General features: G+C 41.7%; 2 protein-coding genes across 2 annotated transcripts in view; one reads left to right on the top strand and one right to left on the bottom strand.

Moving 5' to 3' along the window:
* Positions 1-13,025, top strand: part of rbks (ribokinase) — an 81,313-nt gene extending 68,288 nt beyond the window's left edge. The window contains 1 exon segment of the mRNA XM_024135971.2: positions 12,693-13,025. Coding sequence (XP_023991739.1) covers positions 12,693-12,866 — 174 coding nt within the window. The 3' untranslated portion in view covers positions 12,867-13,025.
* A 1,533-nt stretch (positions 13,026-14,558) lies between these two features.
* On the bottom strand, positions 14,559-16,262 carry mrpl33 (mitochondrial ribosomal protein L33). Its single transcript, XM_024135969.1, has 4 exons — positions 16,160-16,262; positions 15,738-15,756; positions 15,320-15,426; positions 14,559-14,752 (listed from the first exon to the last, which is right to left on the bottom strand). Exons 1-4 carry the CDS (start codon positions 16,179-16,181, stop codon positions 14,703-14,705), a joined length of 198 nt encoding a protein of 65 aa, XP_023991737.1. The 5' UTR covers positions 16,182-16,262; the 3' UTR covers positions 14,559-14,702.
* Positions 16,263-21,352: the final 5,090 nt, after the last annotated feature.

Genomic DNA, 21,352 nt, shown 5'->3' with positions numbered 1-21,352 from the left:
TAAAATGTACAAATTTGTTTATATCCTTGTTAGTAAGCATTTCTCCTTTGCCAAAGTAATCCATTCACCTGACAGGTGTGGCATATCAAGAAGCTGATTAAACAGCATGATCATTACACAGGTGAATGAAAGTCCACTCTAAAATGTGCAGTTTTGTCACAAAAAGTTCGGAGGACTCATGGACTCATGGCTCTCGACCTTTGCCTCTCCCGAGTCCGTACGGGAGTTGCAGCGATGGGACAAGACTGTAACTACCAATTGGATACAACAAAATTGGGGAAAACAAGGGCTAAGAAAATACATATTTAAAAAAGATATATTGTCTTAGTTTGTAGCCAGCACTTTCAGACAGGATTTCGTAACGGACCTGAAGTCTCAACTAATGGGTTGCCATGTCGTCGAACGTTGAAAAGTAATGCTGTTCCATCGATTCCCTCCCCCTTCACTTCAAAGAGGAAGGCATCCGATCAGCCAACATCAGTGCAGCAGAAAAGAGAACAAGCTGAAAATGAGTAGGTGTGTCCAAACTTTTGACTGGTACTGTGTAATATATACACTTCTGTTCAAAAGTTTGGGGTCACTTAGAAATGTCCTTGTTTTGGAAAGAAAAGCAAAAAAAATTGTCCATTAAAATAACATCAAATTGATCAGAAATACAGTTTGTTTCACAATAAAAAATATTTAGCATCTTCAAAGTGGTAGGCATGTTGTGTAAATCAAATGATACAAACCACCCAAAAATCTATTTTAATTCCAGGTTGTAAGGCAACAAAATAGGAAAAATGCCTGGGAGAGTGAATACCTTTGCAAGCCACTGTATTTTTCCCCGTCTCAACTACTCTTCAATGTATTCCGGCTCAAATAAATAGGGCTGTATGTTCCTATGCAAAAGAAAATAAAAAAAATGTTGTCATCCAGGTCTTCTTGGAAAAAGGACTCATCAGAAACAGCCATTGTAGCTAATTATTTAGCCCACTCGGGTAGGCAGTGAGTACACTGTAACAGCTCCTGTGATCCTGTAAACTAGTACCGCCACCATTTTGAAAAGCCTGCCTTCGGGGGGGGGGGGGACAAGGAAGTATGGCTCCCGTCAGGCTGTAATCTTCACAAAGCCAGGGAAAATGAGTCAACCTAGATATCCTGCAATGTCCTGGCAGATATGAATATCATTGAGAAAAGTTCAATGGCTCTATTGAACAAGAATAACCATATCTTCACGCTGCTAGCGGGAACGTGCAATCAGAAAAACACAAAAGCCACAACAAAACATGGCTCCATTCATTTTTATATCAGACAGCCGGCTCAATCAACCAGTGACGTCATTGGTAGCGCAAAAATGTATAAGTACAGCTATAGTGCATAATTCTGTCTGAAACACCCTCTCATCATTCATAATTATGTAGGGAGACCTGAAAAACATCCCAAATAGTGTCGAGCAGTGAAGTTTACATTTAATATGCCATTGAAACCAGCATTTGTATCATGTTCTATTGGTTTTCAAATCAACTTTTTTTTTTTTCAGCAGCCAAAGGCATAATCATTAACATATACTTTAAGTAACCCATGTTAGTTGATGCATCTTTAGATCTCCCTTCTTTCTTAACTTCTAACAGATATTTTCATCAGTGACATGAAATCACTCACGCGTGCGGTGCACTTTTGAAAATGGTGTTTTCCGCTAATTGCATTTTGGAACACTCCTGCGTACCCTACAGCCATGTGCGCCTTGTTGGGTTTATAATATGAAGAAATACAACATTTTAAGCTATACATTTTTATCTGTTGCATTAATGTTCCGTGGTTGAATGAATTTGGGATCTGTCGCCCCAGAACTGTCCCAGAACCGTAGTCATTTTTTATCATCCCAGAGATAACCTTAATTTCAATCCCTGAAGGGAATTATTTAATAAAGAAGTCAATAAGAATAGTAACTCAATGAGGCCATAAGCCAAAAAGAAAATGCTCACCCAGAAGCAGCGCTCTTTGTGGCTGGGGACTTTAATGCAGGCAAACTTAAATCAGTTTTACCAAATTTTTTACCAGCATGTGCAACCAGAGAAAAACAAATCCTAGACCACCTTTACTCCACACATAGAGATGCATACAAAGCTCTCCCCCGCCCTCCTTTTGGCAAATCTGACCATAATTTTATCCTCCTGATTCCTGCTTACAAGCAAAAACGAAATCAGGAAGTACGAGTGACTCGCTCAATACGGAAGTGGTAAAATTACGCGGATGCTACACTACAGGACTGTTCTAATAGCACAGACTGGAATATGTTCCGGGATTCATCCAACGGCATTGAGGACTACACCACCTCAGTCATCGGCTTCATCAATAAGTGCATCGACGACGTCGTCCCCACAGTGACTGTACGTACATATCCCAACCTGAAGCCATGGATTACAGGCAACATCCGCATCGAGCTAAAGGCTAGAGCTGCCACTTTCAAGGAGTGGGAGACTAATCCGGGCACTTATAAGAAATCCCGCTATGCCCTCAGACGAACCATCAAACAAGCAAAGCGTCAATGCAGGATTAAGATTGAATCCTACTACACCGGCTCTGACACTCGTCGGATATGGCAGGGCTCGAAAACATTTACGGACTACAAAGGGAAACCCAGACGCAAGCTGCCCAGTGACGTGAGCCTACCAGGCGAGCTAAATGCCTTTTATGCTCGCTTCGAGGCAAGCAACACTGAAGCATGCACGAGAGCACCAGCTGTTCTGGATGACTGTGTGATAACGCTCTCGGTAGCCGATGTGAACAAGACTTTTAAACAGGTCAACATTCACAAAGCCGCTGGGACAGACGGATTACCAGGACGTGTACTCAAAGCATGCGCGGACCAACTGGCAAGTGTCTTCACTGACATTTTCAACCTCTCCCTGACCGAGTCTGTAATACCTACATGTTTCGAGCAGACCACTATAGGCCCCGTGCCCAAGGAAGAGAAGGTAACCTGTCTAAATGATTACATTCCGGTGGCATTCACGTCGGTAGCCATGAAGTGCTTTGAAAGGCTGGTCATGGCTCACATCAGCATCCTCCCGGACACCCTAGACCCACTCCAATTCGCATACTGCCCCAACAGATCCACAGATGATGCAATCTCAATCGCACTCCACACTGCCCTTTCTCACCTGGACAAAAGGAACACCTATGTGAGAATGCTGTTCATTGACTACAGCTCAGCGTTCAACACCATAGTGCCCACGAAGCTCAGGACTCTGGAACTAAACACCTCCCTCTGCAACTGGATCCTGGACTTCCTGACGGTCCGCCCCCAGGTGGTAAGAGTAGGCAGCAACAGGTCTGCCACGCTGATCCTCAACACTGGGGCCCCTCAGGGGTGTGCACTTAGTCCCCTCCTGTATTCCTTGTTCACCCACGACTGCGTGGCCAAACACGACTCCAACACCATCATTAAGTTTGCTGACGACACAACAGTGGTAGATCACCGACAACGATGAGACGGCCTATAGGGAGGTCGTCAGAGAACTGGTAGTGTGGTGACCGGACAACAACCTCTCCCTCAATGTAAGCAAGACTAAGAAGCTGATCGTGGACTACAGGAAAAGGCAGGCCGAACAGTTCCCCATTAACATCGACGGGGCTGTAGTGGAGCTGGTCGAGAGTTTCAAGTTCCTTGGTGTCCACATCGCCTACGAACTATCATGGTCCAAACATACCAAGACAGTCGTGAAGAGGGCATGAAAAAACCTTTTCCCCCTTAGGAGACTGAAAAGATTTGTCATGAGTCCCCAGATCCTCAAAAGGTTTTACAGCTGCACCATCGAGAGCATCCTGACAGGTTGCATCACCTCCTGGTATGGCAACTGCTCGGCATCTGAACGTAAGGCGCTACAGAGGGTAGTGCGAACGGCCCAGTACAACACTGGGGCCAAGCTTTCCAGGACCTATATAATAGGCGGTGTCAGAGGAAAGCCCATAAAATTGTCAGAGACTCCAGTCACCCAAGTTATAGACTTTTTTTTCTCTACTACCGCACGGCAAGCGGTACCGGAGCGCCAAGTCTAGGACCAAGAGGCTCCTCAAACAGCTTCTACCCCCAAGCCATAAGACTGCTGAACAATTAATAAAATTGCCACCGGAAAATGTACATTGACCCCCCCCCCACCCCCTCCCCTTTGTACACTGCTGCTATTCGCTGTTTATTATCTATGCATAGTCACTTCACCCCTACCTACATGTACAAATTACCTCAACTAACCTGTACCCCCGCACACTGACTCGGTACCGGTGCCCCCTGTACATAACCTCATTATTCTTTTTCTTAATGTGTTACTTTTTATTATGACTTTTTATTTTAGTCTATTAGGTAAATATTTTCTTAACTCTTCTTGAACTGCACTGTTGGTTAAGGGCTTGTAAGTAAGCATTTCACGGTAAAGTCTACACTTGTTGTATTCAGCGCATGTGACGAATACAGTTTGATTTGATTTGTCTTATTCTCTATGGTAAAAAAAGAAAAGTGATTTATTTTGAAAAGTGGTTCCTTGCATCATACTATGATGTAAAAATGGTGTTAGAGACAAGTGACTGGACATGTGACTTGAGCTTTTGGACAAGTAAAACAAACAGACCTACTTGTCCGAAGGGCAAGTGGCTAAGAAAAAAGTAAATGTCAAACCCTGCACATTATTTTCCATGATCTAACAACTGATTCCTCAACATAACCATAAAAGAAAAGCAGATGTTTGCATCACTTTGATGTGGACACTCATCTTCAGGTTCTGGGAGGACACCGAAAAAGATTACGTATGCGCACAATATGTTGTTGTACTACTAATCACCATGACGTGATGAAATTAAATTCTCTCGGCCCCAGACCAACACACGCTGTACGACGTCCCAGAGGTAGAGGCTAATGGCTGTTAACCCCAGCAGAGGTTAAAGATTAAACTGGGTTTCATAGGGGATGTGGGGACATTTTAGATTCTCTTCCTGATTTCATCTTGAAAAGGCTTTGCCGTCACGCCTGGCTCGGTGAGACGTTCGCACTTCCTGTTCGAGTTCGGGACACAACTGATTTACAGTTGATGCATTTGTTAGGGCTATAGAGAAAAATTGTCACTTTCATTTTGTTCGCTTACAACTACAGATGATGCATTTCATCAATTCTACAGGATGACAGTGTTGTGAATTAGAGAGTCCAGCAGTTTGCGTGCAGGGATACTGGGCTGCAAAAGTACAGATGCATTCCAAACTACAAGATTATATCTCCTTAAACTGGGGTGTCTTTTATCTTGTATCTTGGGTTTAATAAGGAACTTTTCAATGTTGAAACTCACTGTTCCTGTTTGGAATCAAAATCCCACATTAACGGAAGTTAAAACAAGTGAACCCACTGAAGCAGGAGAGTAACAATAGGGGTTGTGTTTAGGGCTTCATGCCTGTTGGGTTTTTCCTCTCCCATCAACTTCTTGCCACGACCTGTAGTGTCATATTCCTGTCTTAGTGTGTATGTCTGTACTGTAATTTAGTGTGTATGTCTGTACTGTAATCCACCTTATACACTCCCCATTTACAAAACAGTACAATAGATACCAATTTGCTGAAGTCGGTGCAATGTGAGAGTGCTCAGAAGCAATTAGTGTCCCGACTGCGTGTGCACAGATCCCACGAGTTAGCTTTACCGATCCATGAATGTTACCAAAACTATTTGTACTGCAATCTTCCTCGATGTACCTATAATTAAATGACCCTTTATACTTTTACTGTCCCTAGTACTACACGCAAACACACCAACTACCCCATTCCCTGGTGGTGCATACAAAATGAACCATAGCCCCGAGGGGAACCTGGCTTAGCTTCCTTCACCCCAAACCCCCTCCCCTCCCTCTGTGACTCACCTCTCAGCCCTGCACCAGTCAGCAGAACACAACACAGCCTGTGATCGGGCCTTGGTTTTGGCAGTGCTCCCCCCCCTACACTTTGATGGCCCCATAAATTCTGTAGTGTTTAACTCGTTTGGATGCCCTAATCCCTCTTCCAGTAAACAATTTATTTTTACTAGCAAAAAAAAAAGAAGGATTGTTTTCTGACTGGCTAGTCAGCCTCACAGACCTTTTGTGTTTCCTTTTGATTTGTTTAAAAAAATGTACCTGCATGGTAAGGCCTGTCAGGTGATTATTTGGTTCTTTGATTTTGTTCATTGGCGTTTTTCGCTGAGTGAACACAGTGTAGTGCTGCACTCTCCATTTTTTCCACCAGAAGCATGTTTTTTTTGGTGTGAATTTGGTGGCTTCGATGTCATGCGTGGGTTGGCGAACTGAGGAAGGAGGCTGGGTCTGAAGCCATGATCTTGCAGGATCAACACTGTCACCACCCAAAAATACACATAAATATTGTTTTATTATACTGCCAGTATCCTTTCCAGTCAGTGCTGAGTTCAAAGAAGCATACAATTCTAGCTTCTCCTGGTTGCTACCCCAGTTCTTTCATCATCCACTGAACCACAACACCCTACCCCCTCCTCTTCCACGAGCAACACATTTTACGTGGCAAGGCTTTAGAAGCGGAGTCAGGGTCAGCTGCAAAGCTGGACTCGTAACAAAGCAAAATTCACTCTTCCCTCCCGTCTTCCCCTAAAGTGTTCCTGCTTTCTTAAATTGAGTGCAGGCATTCCTACATTCACAGAGGCTGCGCTGTTAGTGTGGACGATTGGATGATGCTTGCGCACACAAGTCTGCGGTCTCTGTCTCTCACGCACACACACACAGTGGCCACCCCTTTGGCCTGTGCTTTTCCTGTACTGTGGGGTTGGTGTGACGGTGGGGGTAGTTGCCAGGCCAGACAAAACAGCTCAGAGTGGGTCTGGACAATCCATATCATCCTGACTTCCTTCCTGTGAGAGGAGACAGATGAGGACCACCCACAGGCTTGTTCCTGGAAGCAGTAGGTAGGGGAATACCCCAGTATTCTTCACCTCTTCCGAACCCTGACCACCGGGTAGTTAGTCGCTACGAAGATGGCGCTACGAAGGGAGGCCCCCATGAAGTCCTTATTGGACTGCACATGCCAGTGATTAGTTACCACCTCTATGCCATGCAGTCCAAAGCTATCCTCTTCTTCTGAATCTGTGTACATTTATCACACTTGTGAAAAGAGCAAATTAAGAAAAAATGACAAGACCGTAAACCGAAATGATGGATAGATCAAAGACATTGTGCTCTGGAGGCTTAATTTATTCAATTAACTGTGCTTTTGATCTGGTTATTATCTTCCGATACTTCTGCAGAGCAACTGTCATCAGTCTTTCCCGGAAGCTTGGGGTCCAGTAACAGTTTGAGTCAGCACTGGCCAGGGAGTTCTTTACTTTCTCTAGGGGGCCCTTATTGATGAGGGCCCCAGGCTGGGGATTACTGTTTCCCCATCCGTCACGCCCGTATGGGAGAGGAAATACAGTCATTGTGATGCACAATGTCAGGTTCTTTGTATCCCCTTTTTATTTTTTTTATTTTTTTTAGGGGTGGATCAGCTTAATATTGCGGAAAGAATGTTGCTTCCAATGTAATTGTCTGCATCATTTCCAATCCCCCATATTTTTTTGGGTAAATATATATATCCATACACGCATGCATACATATACACATATATACATACCTATATAGACATATATACTTTTTTAAAGAATATACCTTTATTATTATTCCCCGCAACCCTACCACCGATCCCCCAATTGGAGTAAACTGATAAACATTTCTGCTTTTACCTTCAYTTTATACATCTTATACCCATTTTACAGACACAGTCTACTTTATAATAGTTCTCTCTTGTTTGTTCTTAGTCCTTCCTCTATTTCTGTTGTCCATCCAGTTTTATTTCCACTTGTAACTGTGCTATTTCACAAAAGCTCCGCACCTATACACATTTCACAGATCCCGTATGCCCTACATTGTTTATCTTGTTATTAGTCCCACCCTTCAGTTCCCCTCAACCCTTCCCATCTATCTTCCAACATCATCCATTTCGGATTTTTATTTGCCATATATTTTTCAACTGTGCTGTGCTGCTTCACAAAAGATTTGAACCTTCCTATTCTCATAGCTTCTACAGATTGTAAATTAAAAATAAACATTTTTGCTAAAATAATTATTTATATTATTGATTGATTGACTATGGCTTTTCAAATCCCCCAGTATTGCTATCTGTAGCGTTAGTTCTAGGCAAATGTTGCAATTCTTCAGCCATTCCTGGACCTGTGACCAAAAACGAGCTACATATGGACAATACCAAAATAAATGATCTAATGACTCTGTATCCCCTTTTTAATACTAAGTTTAGGGCAGGGATCCGTCTTGAAAGAAAGGAGACAAATGAAGAGCGCCACGAAGGAAGTTACATTTGCAGATCTGTTTTGATTTCAAAAAAGCATTTGAATGTTGACAAAAAAATAAAGGAATAAAAAGGAAAGACAAGCTACAGCCACAACATGCATCTACACTCATAGACCGCAGTTGTTTATGCTGATGTTAGATTGCTCATGCTGCACCTTACCTCAAACTTTTACGACTCTAACAATGCTGAGAACCAGCCACGGAATAAAGGTCACCGTGTAGCGGACGGAGCTAGCCGTGAGAGAGCATCAGTACTCGTCCACGGCTACCGCTTCTGTCGTTTGACTGACAGGCTTTCCAATCTAACCTTCACCAAAGTGTGTCGAGGGCAGCCGCAGCGGGGCTGAGGTTGTCAGCTCCAGTGAGCGTCACGTGGGGAATGCGACGCTGTCACATGTCAGTCTCAGGCATTGTTTTCAACACAAGACGAGAGGACAGTGACTCGGCACGGGGAGCATTGGAACGTGGTGGACAGAGACGATCAGATTAGAAGACTTGAGTTGTTATCCAGTGTCACTCCAGTTACACTCTTTAGAAATTACAAAAACTGAGGATTGAGGATCAGTTCTCAGTGTGTGTATCCTGTAGATTACATGTTCATAATTTCTGTTGATTATAATGGAATTGGCCTGATTCTGTTGTGGGAAAAGAGCAATGTGCAAATGATCGCAAATGTTCTGGCAACTTGGCTGATAATGTGATACCTTCTTTTCTCTCAATATTCTTTGGTATGTTATTTGTCTCCTCATGCCAACCTCATTGAGTTTGGGTGTGGACAGGGTGTAGTCATTGTCTCACCAGAACTGTGAACTGGAAACTTGCCAAAGTGGGACTGTACATTTCCACATGGTAAGTACAACCCAACCCAACGACCAGACATGAGACAAACATACAGTGCATTCGGAAAGTATTCAGACACCTTGACTTTTTCTACTTTTTATTACGTTAGTCTTATTCTAAAATGGATGAAAAAATATATATAATCCGCATCAATCTACACACAATACCCCATAATGAAAAAGCAAAAACAGATGTAGAAATGTTTGCAAATTTCTTACAAATAAAAAACAGATACCTTATTTACATAACTATTCAGACCCTTTACTATGAGACTTGAAATTGAGCTCGGGTGCATCCTGTTTCCATTGATCATCCTTGAGATGTTTCTACAACTCGATTGGAGTCCACCTGTGGTCAATTAAATTGATTGGACATGATTTCGAAAGGGACACACCTATCTATATAAGGTCACACCAAAACCAAGCCATGAGGTCAAAGGAATTGTCCGTAGAGCTCTGAGACAGGATTGTGTCGAGCTACAGATCTGGGGAAGGGTACCAAAACATTTCTGCAGCATTGAAGGTCCCCAAGAACTGTGTCCTCCATCATTCTTAAAATTGAAGAAATTTGGAACCACCAAAACTCTTCCTAGAGCTGGCTGCCTGGCCAAACTGAGCAATCGGGGGAGATGAGCCTTGGTCAGGGAGGTGACCAAGAACTCAAATTATCGCTCTGAGTTCCTCTGTGGAGATGGGAGTACCTTCCAGAAGGACAACCATCTCTGCAGCACTGCACCAATCAGGCCTTTATGGTAGAGTGGCCAGACAGAAGCCACTCCTCAGTAAAAGGCACGATAGCCCGCTTGGAGTTTGCCAAAAGGCACCTAAAGGATTCTCAGACCATGAGAAAGAAGATTCTCTGGTCTGATGAAACCGAGGTTGAATGCCAAGCATCACGTCTGGAGGACACCTGGCACCATCCTTACGGTGAAGCATGATGGTGGCAGCATCATGCTGTGGGGATTTTTTTCAGCGGCAGGGATTGGGAGACTAGTCAGGATCGAGGGAAAGATGAACGAAGCAAAGTACATAGATATCCTTGATAAAAACCTGCTCCAGAGCGCTCAGGACCTCAGACTTGGGCTAAGGATCACCTTCCAACAGGACAATGACCCTAAGCACACAGCCAAGACAACGCAGGAGTGGCTTCGGGACAGGATGTCCTTGAGTGGCCCAGGAAGAGCCCGAACTTGAACCCGATCTCTGGACAGACCTGAAAATAGTTGTGCAGCAACGCTCCCCATCCAACCTGACAGAGCTTGAGAGGATCTGAAGAGAAGAATGGGAGAAACTCCCCAAATACAGGTGTGCCAAGCTTGTAGCGTCATACCCAAGAAGAATCGAGGCTATAATCGCTGCCAATGTTGCTTCAACAGTTCTGAATACTTATTTAAATGTGATTTCCTTTTTTTTTTTTTTATAACCTGTTTTTGCTTTGTCATTATGGGGTATTGTGTGTAGATTGATGAAGGAAAAAAACAATTTAATCAATTTTAGAATAAGGCTGTAACGTAACAATGTTGAAAAAGTCAAGGGGTCTGAATACTTTCTGAATGCTCTGTACATGGGTAAAAATTGAAATCTACACACTTTAAGATTTTTCTCCCCCTGTATTCACTTTTTCCAGTCTCTCACCAATCCCTGAAAGTCACCTTTGACTCTAGCCTTGTTTCTTGGCTGATGAGAGTTCTGAATGGGGGATGTGGTGGGAGGCTACTTGGGGGAGGGGTGGAGGTGTTCGGGGAAGTGTGCAATGAACTATTTGAGAGGCAGAACGGTGAGTAATTGGCCAGGCTTGTGAGAACCAGTGGCGGGGGCCATCTGTGGTTAAATCTGAACGCTTTGCCACATTCCTCCATGCGTTTTCCTATCAGTGATCTAACACCCTCATCTCATCCCTCCTACACACCCAAGCCCACCCCCCTGGGCACCTATTGCACATTCCATTCGCAAATTAGTATTTTGCCCTTTGGAATCTCTAGACTTTGAATTGGTCCTCCTCCTCACCAATTACTCCTCTGAGGTTGTTGTCTTTAAACGTGCCTATAACCTCAGGTTGTATAGGATACACGAGACAAAGTGATAAAATATACAGCAACAAAATATGCTCAAATTAGCAAAAATGTTTTTTACTGTAAAAGTAAGTATCTTGTTTGATACTGTAAATGGGTAATGTTGTGTCAAAAAGGAACAAATGTCCTTTCAATTTTTGACAAATTTTGCGTTTGTATTTTAGTTATGGCATTTGCACTCAAGCCTCTGATAATTAGATTTAGTTTGCACAGATCAAGTTTAGTTAGGTATCATTTGAAAGAGATCATGTGCTCAGAAATATGACTTGTATTTAAATGTTGATAATGCTTTTACTTTTATTAATTCTGGAAAAGTCATTCATATTTCAAAAAGACCCTTTTTTATTTCTATACATTTTTATATTGACTTGTACACTGTACTCTATGAACATATAACATTGTGGTATATGGTATAATTCTGCCAAGCTGACCCTGTCAAAAGACAAATCTCTTCGGCTAAATATGTTGGTGAGAAAAAAAGTCAAATGTATTACATATTTCTGGCATATTATATGAATAATACCCCCACATTTGTTTTTATATACGATAGCTATTTGAATATGTAAGCTAAGTATTCTTCATTTTTGCAATATGCAAGTGAATAGATCGGTCTTGTCATCTTATCTTCAGTTGTTTATAACAAAACGGGGATGCTCACACTGGCTAAGACAATTGGAAGTGATAATACATTTGTTTGTCATAAAGGGTGAGTATTAGGCCATTTCAGACGAATGGCGGAGGCATTTCAACTGACAGTGGGGAGCCTTGTTCAAAAAGCTACAATTGACAAGTGTCATAGCACCCCCTAATGTTGCCAACAGTTGGTCAGATAGTTAAATAACATCTCTAGTCTCAGTTTCTCTTGATTACTTTTTCCAAGTTTCGTGAGGAATTAAGTCATAGATTCCTTTACTTGCTTACATTAAATGAATCTCTATTTTTGCATTTAAGCCACAGATTTGGATTTGTCCACACTTTGACAGTGTGTGCGTCTCCATCGCAGGTAGCCTAGTGGTTAGAGCGTTGGGCCAGTAACCGAAAGGTTGCTGGATCGAATACCCGAGCTGACAAGGTAAAAATCTGCTGTTCTGTCCCTGAACAAGGCAGTTAACCCACTGTTCCCCGGGCGCTGTGGATGTCGATTATGGCAGCTCCCCGCACCTCTTTGATTCAGAGGGGTTGGGTTAAATGCGGAAGACACATTTCAGTTGTACAACTAACTAGGTATCCCCCTTTCCACTTACATTCAATTCTAAATGAAGGAATTAATGAGTTCTCGCAGGAACTCGTTCACAGAAAGTACTTTGTCCTTTAAAAAAAACTCTTATTAGCCTACATTTCAATTGAATTGTTGACAAATTCAGTGCGTGTTTGTTTTGCTATTGGAGTAGTAACGAATGTTTGTCTCTACGCAGGGAGCCGGAGACAGTTTCATTGGTGCCCTGGCCTTCTACATGGCTCGCTTCACCACAATGTCTCTGGAGGAGATGGCCAGGAGAGCCAATCAGGTGGCAGGAGTGAGTGTACAGACAATTGGGACGCAGGCGTCTTATCCCTCTAAAAAGGACCTACCCACAGACCTTTTCTAGAGAAGATGGCAACTTGCACACTAAATGGACACTGTGAGCCTGAACAATCTAAAACACTGTGCCAAGTACTCTATCAAGTAATTAAATGACTATGTAAATAACTTAATGGTGACCATTGTCCTTTATTCATCTGCCATACCAGTAGTCATATACATTTAATTTTTTTTATATTCCAATGTGTCCAATAATGAGATGTAAATACTTTTTGCTTCATATTAAATGTGTTCCACAAACTCATCATTGAAACAATTTCACTCAAACATTGTTTTTCATAAGCTTTGACAATATCAACAAATGGGACAGAAATGTCAAACACATTTAAGAGGGAAAATACAACTTGAATCATTTCATTTTTATTCTGACCTACAATGAGGATACAAATAATTTACGTCAGAAAAACTAGTGAAAAAGTTCACACCAAACCCAGACTAGTTTGTACCATTGATGGGTTGTAAGTTTGTCTAGACAAAAAAAGGTATTCTGTACTGAATTACCATAATGTTGTAAAAGCTTATGCTCATTCAGTGTGAAACATAAGTGAACAGTTGTCCTTCTTTCATGCTTCCATTATTTCTTAGGATGGCAGATATGATACTCTTGCAGAACAAAGATTATCAATACAATGTGCCTACGGTAGAGAAATAACATACAAGTGGACAAAAACATGAAACAAGCTACTTCTTACTTATTGAGGAATAATTGTCCCAATAGCTAGGTTTCCATCCAATTGGCAAGATATTCATGCAAATATTCTAAAATCTGCACACGAAAATGTGCATATATTGTATCTGCATACAATATATGCACATTTTCTCAGAGATGTGTTTCCATCAAATTGACTTGTTGCGGATAAAAGGCTGTGCATGATGACATAGTGCACATAAAAATATATTTTGCAGTTAAATTCCCATGTACCAAATAAGAAATACAAGTGAAATGGGCTTCCGTCACATTTTCAAGTCTACTGAGGGTTTTGTCACAAATGTCACATTATATAGAAAACGTGCCCACTCTGGTCTCTAGCCAACAGCTCGCAGATACAGTGCGGGTAGGCTACCTACAGTACATGATCTGATTGTTATGGATAAGATCGAGATTATTAGTTAAACGGCAGCCGATCATCATGTGACCAGAATAAGACCCTCGATATTTATTGGAAAGGAGCATTAAGCTCATCACTGTGCACTTTCGCCACCCTGTGAAGTTCACCATAACTTATTTCATCTGTAGCCAACTGCATGCTTTCCCAAGTCGTAGTGGGAGAACCACACAACATATCATGACTCCAGGTTTACTTCGATATGATAGTTATATCAATATTTGCGCATAAAGGGGTTTCCACCGCCATTTCTCACATAATTTTACCGACACAAAAATATATATTTTTGTAAAATGAATTATGCGAGAAATGCTGTTGGAAACCCCATCAAATATTGATATAATAACCATCATATCGAAGTAAACTTGGGAGTCATGATATGTTGTGTGGTTCGCCCACTACGACATGTATTTTGTTGTCGACCTTGGGAAAGTTGACTGACACATTTGCTGGTTCCATCAGGCCTGTTGTGAAATTTCTATCCGACATGTACTTTACATAAACAATGTTGGATGGAAACCTGGTTATTGATGTGAATGGAAACAGAACTGCTTGAAGTTTTGACACCGCTTGGTTCATCCCAAATGTTTACAATGAGTTGATGTGGTCCATGAATAGTCCAATAGGAACTCCTTAGCTCTTCTCGCGAATGACGGTCGACACATTTTAGACAATGTCAGTGAAATCATCTGACTAGATGTTGCAGATTCAAAAGTCTTGTTCTTTGCCGTTCATGGTTAAATCGACCTGATCTTCTTCTTTTCGTGAAAGAGGACGTGTTTGTTCACTGCAAAGACAGAAATAAAATTCTGAAGCAGGTGCACAATGAAAAGCTATGTGCAAAGTGTAGGTTTATCAGGTAAGCATTGCAAACCAGTTAAAATAATTGTGAGGGTATCATTTTGAAGCAGGGGCAAATGACTAGGCCTACATAGTATATGATTTGCATTATCTCAAACACAAATGTTACCTGATATAAGCTGAATATTAAATCACTCATTATAGACAGTAGGACAGCAAAATGCCACTATTGGTTCTTTGTGTACGATGTCATATGGCTCGTCTACATTAAAGCCACACTGGCTGTGTCTGAAATTTTCTGTAAAAAAACACTTGCTTCCCCTGTCCATGTTTGCTTAGGCTAATTCCTCTCAGCACATTGGAGGAGGTCAGAGTGAGGACCAATGAGCTTTGAGAGAAACAAGGATGGCGAAAGCAAGGACTTGGCTGCAAGTAACGTTTACAGACACAGCCCTTGTGAGAGGCCAGTGTTAACTTGGCATCAGTGATAACTCCCTGAGAAAGTGTAATAGTTTGCTTCCATACAATGGTAATGAGAGGGTTTGTAGTTTACCCAAAGGGTCATTTTTTCGCAGCACCAGTTTATCACGTAGTCGGTTCCTCTTGGTGTTGAAGCAGTAGCCTGTCCCAGCAGCACTCACCATTTGCACTAAGACAGTCCTGTAACAAAGGCAATGGTTACTTTGTGATAGATAACACTTGTTATAGGCCACAATAATTATGGAAAAGATGTACTACATGCTCATTGCTATTCGTTGGGTCACTTTTATCAAAGAGCAGATTGAGGATAATATTACAGCAAACAGTTCAGAGAAAGACATCAAATCTAAACTCCAATTTGTACTGTATGAAGCTTTTACTAGGAAGTAGCTTAGCTGAGGGTATAATGAATGGTCCATGGATTAGATATGATAATAAAGTAGGACGTCTATACACAAATTATGAGGTGGAGAAGGAAATCAATTACTTACTTTGACTTGGCCTTGGCCACTTGTGTGTATGGAAAAGATCAGATAATGAAATCAGATTGGCAAGATCATAACTCACTTAGGTAACGCTAGCTAGCTTTAGGTTTAACTAGCTAGTTAATTAGTCGAACACTTGCCATGGCTAGCTAGCTTAGCTTCTGATTGTGCAAGCTAACGATAGTCAACACGACATCTCCATCTATAAAACATTGTTTCAGAATGTAGCTAACTACTTAATCTAGCTAACGTTAGTTAACAAATTAACGTTACATGCTGACTTCAATGCTACTAGCCAGTGAATCACAGCTAGCTAGCTAGCTAAAATCGGCCAACCAAATACATGCATAGAGCCAGCCAATTCTATATTTCGCCATACAACTTAGTGAAAAACTACAATATACAGCAACATATTCAATCATACTCACGATTTACAGCAGTGAGGAACATATTTAATAGAGTATTACAACAGCTAGCTAGTTTAGGGAAAGTCACATTGAAATACCAAAGCACAACTTCCGGGTTAAAGCCCTTGTCATTCAGTCATTAACCATTTCATTCCATTGGGGTATTTGTTTTTTCTGCACCTATTAAATAATTGGAGTATCTACTATTAGAAAAATATATATATATTGTTAAATGGAAGACAAAAACCAGGTCTACTAGTTGTATTCTTATGAGATTAAGAGCCACATATTGTTATTGTATTGCATCTAATTATTTGGGAAACAATTACATTCCAGTCAGCACCCTAAATAGCGCAAGAGCAAGTGATCAAAGAATGGCTCAATATGTACATAACATACTCAATGAATGAGTACATCTTTTGTAACATTGTATTTTGATCATGTGTTTTAGGTACACTTTTCTCATATAGATAGTCAAGTAGTACATTTTTTTTTATAGCTTTCCAGTGTCAATGTAGTGCATGCACATAAATTCAACAGACACCATAACAGAGAACATAACAGATGGGGAAAAATAAGTAAATCAACAAGGAAAACCTCAAAACACAAAAACAAATGAAAAGATTGAACCTGACAACCAGAGACACAGGTTCAAGAGGGCAAGAACGATACCACACCAGCAAGCTGAAAACACATTATCTAACCTTAGCCGTTCAGGAAATTAACAGGGACGTAACATTGTTGGACATAACCTATTGTCGTAAGCAGGCAGACGGGCAGGCAGGCAGGGAGCAGCTGTCAGGAAGTGTGTGGAGGAGAAACCTGCGTCACCAGAGGGATAATTCAGACCACCAGCCTCAGCATCACCACCAGCACCAGCACCAGCACCTCCACCCACTCAACAATCAACACACTCCAGCAGCCTGCAGCCTCTAAGGAGGTTAAATAAGCATCACTCTCCCTTCACTGCCATGGTGGCCCAGTGACTGACTGACTGGTAGTGATGGCAGACTTATAGACAGAAGAAGCAGGTCCGCTTGCTGCAGTCAAATGGTAAATGGTGTCAAAATTAGCTAATACAAAGAAATCTGCTGATACGGGACATATTAGGGTGTAGAAATGAGACAATTTGTATGCCAACTACATCAGCTCCAGAATGGTCTAAACAAGGATACTTGGATTTTTACAAGACATACCTAAGCTTTACTATTACTCCATGAGGCAGGGGTGTCGGTCGATATATAAATTAATTTGATTTATTAACTCACACACACATAAATGCACACATGCGCGCACACACACACACACAATCCACAAACCACGGAATTAAATAGAACACTGAGATGTCTGGCCCCAAACCATCTCAGCTATCTCTTTATCAGCTATTTCACATCAGCTTGGCTGACCTAACAACCGTATCCGAGGAAGTGAGACGACTCATACGCACACAAACAGTCACAGACACCACACACTGTGTGGCTGTCACTCCCCAGCTCGCATTAGCACTTTCCCCCTCTCCCTTACTGTACATAAAAAAATAGGGAATGCTACGAAAAGGTGAGCTCCTGGAGCGTAGCTACACCCTACAGAATCTCTTTACTTAGACCTTCCTTACTTAGACCAGCCAAATGCTGAATGTACTTGTCCTTTTTTAGTGTCACCGAGAGGCCTCTTGCAAACCAAAAGAATGTGATGATATAGTGAGAATGAGGTGGTTTAAGCTTTTGTCACTTCTGAACAAAGAGCCTGTCATTTTAAAAGGTCATTTTAGAGAGAGAGCTCCAAAGTGCAGCAATGACGAGCATTTCTACTATTAGAAGATGTGCTTTACGCAATGGTTAGAAATAGGTGTTGTAACAGCAGCAGGGGTTAGATGACAGCATAGGAACAACAGGTTGCCGCACAATATACATTACGACCCAAGCCGTGTCTCTCTGCTTAGTCGGTCATTAATTGAATGGGCCGTGATGTCACACACGGCTGTACATCCGGTCGCCATGGTTACACCAATTGAGCGAGCCCTGAGATGTTGAGTCTTATAATCGAATCCTCTGTACGCAACAGGTCAGCGGATTTGAGCTGAGAGGCTTATTTTAGGAGCCCTCTCGGTCTTGTTTTCCAGGAGAAGATACCTAACTGGTTTTATAATCGTTTGAAAATAGCGCTGGTGGACGAGCAAAGAACATTCAAGACAATTATCACAAATTGCAGTTTGTCATGTTGTTGGTCCATCCAGTTGAATGGACAGGGTGATTGATGGTGGGTGATTCAGAGTGTGTGTTCCTGAATACAAGTGTTCTACTTATAGTCTTATCACACAAGCATTTGAATATGTAACCTAGTTATTATACCAGTTATTGCAGCACCAAACATTTATGTACAGTATTAGGCTTTAGTCATAGTCATGCAAGGTCATGTACTGTACATTTACAGTTAGTTATAGGTTATATACAATGAACAAACATATAAATGCAACATGTAAAGTGTTGGTCCCATGTTTCATGGGCTGAAATAAAAGATCCCAGAAATATTCCATACGCACAGAAAGCTTATTTCTCTCAAATTTTGTGCACAAATGTGTTTACATCCCTGTTAGTGAGCATTTCTCCTTTGGCAAGATAATCCAATCACCTGACAGGTGTGGCATATTAGGAAGAAGCTGATTAAAAAGCATGATCATTACACAGGTGCACCTTGTGCTGGGGACAATAAAAGGCCACTCTAAAATGTGCAGTTTTGTCACACAACACAATGCCACAGAGATCTAAAGTTTTGAGGGAGCTTGCAATTGGCATGCTGGCTGCAGGAATGTCCACCAGAGCTGTTGCCAGATGATTTAATGTTAATTTCTCCACTGTAAGCTGCCTCCAACATCGTTTTAGAGAATTTGGCAGTAGGTCCAACCGGCCTCCCGGTTTGCTGATGTCAACATTGTGAACAGAGTGCCCCCTGGTGGCGGTAGGGTTATGGTATGGGCAGGCATAAGCTACGGACAACAAACACAATTGCATTTCATCAATGGCAATTTGTATGCACAGAAATACCGTGACGAGATCCTGAGGCCCATTGTGAGGCCCATTTCTTTTAAGGTATCTGTGACCAACAGATGCATATATGTATTCCCAGTCATGTGAAATCCATACATTAGGGCCTAATGAATTGATGTCAATTGACTGATTTCCTCATATGAACTGTAACTCAGTCAAATCTTTGACATGTGTTGCACGTTGCGTTTATATTTTTGTTCAGTAAATAAGCATTGTCCTGCCACCAGGGGAGAAGTGGAAGAATTACATTTTGAAAGAAAGCATAAGTTGTTGAATAACTAAAGCAAGTGCATCTGCTCCACGTATAACATCTGCATGGAGTTCTCCATCTCCAATCGGATTCAAGTCCAGATGTTACCCTCAAAACATTCAATCATCAATTGATGTTCCAGTTAACCACCGCACAGATGTGTGGGGTCTTCTTTTAAAATCAAACTCTGTCTTTCTCTTTGAGGTAAGGGGTATGGCCTTGCTTATGTATATAGTGGTCCTAATAAGTGGTTATGGGTGCATCCTAAATGGTATTTCAGATATGGGGGATTCTACAGAAGTGTTGAAAATTGCAGTCCCCCCCCCCCCAAAAAAAAAACTATTGACAAAATCAGTTCGGTCTCCAAACTTAGGACATTTATTTACATCATAATATGTTGTAATTCAATCCAAGGCAATAACAAAATGTAACATCGAAAGACTGTAGAATGAATGTGCCTTCAGCCACACCCCTGCAAATATCACCAGGTGATGGGATTGCACCCCTCTCCAGCATGGCCACATGATGAATAGTCTGTCTGCCAGCATTTCACAGAAAATGTGTGAGCCGGTGAGTAAATCTTCATGTATTTTTAAGAAGTGTCACAACTGAACATGTAATATATCAAGAAATATGTCACGTAAGGTTTTGGGACTAGAAGATATGTTTGCTGGGATGTACAATACATCTGTCCAAATAAAAGATGGCCAGCCGTATGGCTATGGGGTGGCAGGTAAGAGCGTTGGACCTGTGACTGAAAGGTCACTGGTTCGAATCCCCAAGCCGACTAGGTGAGAAAAAAATGTGTCCATGTGCCAAGCACTTAACCCTAATTGCTCCTGTATTTTTTTTTTACCTTTATTTAACTAGGCAAGTCAGTTCAGACAAATTCTTATTTACAATGACAGCCTACCAGGGAACAGTGGGTTAACTGCCTTGTTCAGGGGCAGAACAACAGATTTTTACCTTGTCAGCTCAGGATTCGATCCAGAAACCTTTCGGTTACTGGCCCAACGCTCTAACCACTACCTGCCGCCCCAAAATGTGTCCACCATGGACTTTGTTTACGAGGCACGGATGGGGAAGATGCTCTGGATAAGAACGTCTGCTAAATTATGTAAATGTAAATATGTTAGCTATGGGGATTCTTTAAAGTCCAAAATGAGTCAAAATGATCCAACCCGAAAACAATTGACACCATAGAGATATATGAAGGTCTCATCTTTGTATTTGTGCCATTAAGGTATCTGTGACAGCATGGGCAGCGGCATTGAGGCTATCTCCATTTGAAAGTTGTATGCGCCATGCTTTACCAGCTGAGCTACAGAGGACCACCATGTGGGTAGTGGACAAGTGCACACTTCAGGAAAAAGTGTAGAGTATTAATATACATAGCCAGCAGGGGGGCTCCAAGAACCCAAACATTGACATCTATTTGGCCAAAACATAGACCTCGATAATGTGCTCCACTGTACTCTACTGTACAGTGCTCTATTGTACTGTGCTGTACTCTACTGTACAGTGCTCTATTGTACTGTACTGTACTCTACTGTACAGTGCTCTATTGTACTGTACTGTACTCTCCTGTACAGTGCTCTATTGTACTGTGCTATACTGTACTCTACTGTACTGTGCTCTACTGTAAGGTACAATACTTTACTATACTGTGCTCTACTGTACTGTACTGTACTGTACTGTACTGTACTGTACTGTACTGTACTGTACTGTACTGTACTCTACTGTACTATACTGTGCTGTACTGTACTGTACTATACTGTGCTCTACTGTGCTCTACTGTACTGTACTCTACTGTACTGTACTCTACTGTACTGTGCTCTACTGTACTGTGGTCTACTATACTGTGCTCTACTGTACTGTACAATACTTTACTGTACTGTACTCTACTGTACTATACTG

Source organism: Salvelinus sp. IW2-2015, unplaced genomic scaffold, assembly GCF_002910315.2.
Source record: "Salvelinus sp. IW2-2015 unplaced genomic scaffold, ASM291031v2 Un_scaffold702, whole genome shotgun sequence".
Lineage (NCBI taxonomy): Eukaryota > Metazoa > Chordata > Actinopteri > Salmoniformes > Salmonidae > Salvelinus > Salvelinus sp. IW2-2015.
The sequence above is the reverse complement of the archived record's forward strand: the minus strand, read 5'-3'. Positions and strand labels throughout refer to the sequence as shown.

Bases quoted from the DNA above. Each gene is read 5' to 3' on its own strand.
- mrpl33 (XM_024135969.1), bottom strand. From the start codon at position 16,181: ATGTTCCTCACTGCTGTAAATC. The intron at 14,753-15,319 runs GTAAACTACAAA...CTGTCTTTGCAG, and splicing joins GCGAAAAAATGACCCTTTGG to TGAACAAACACGTCCTCTTT.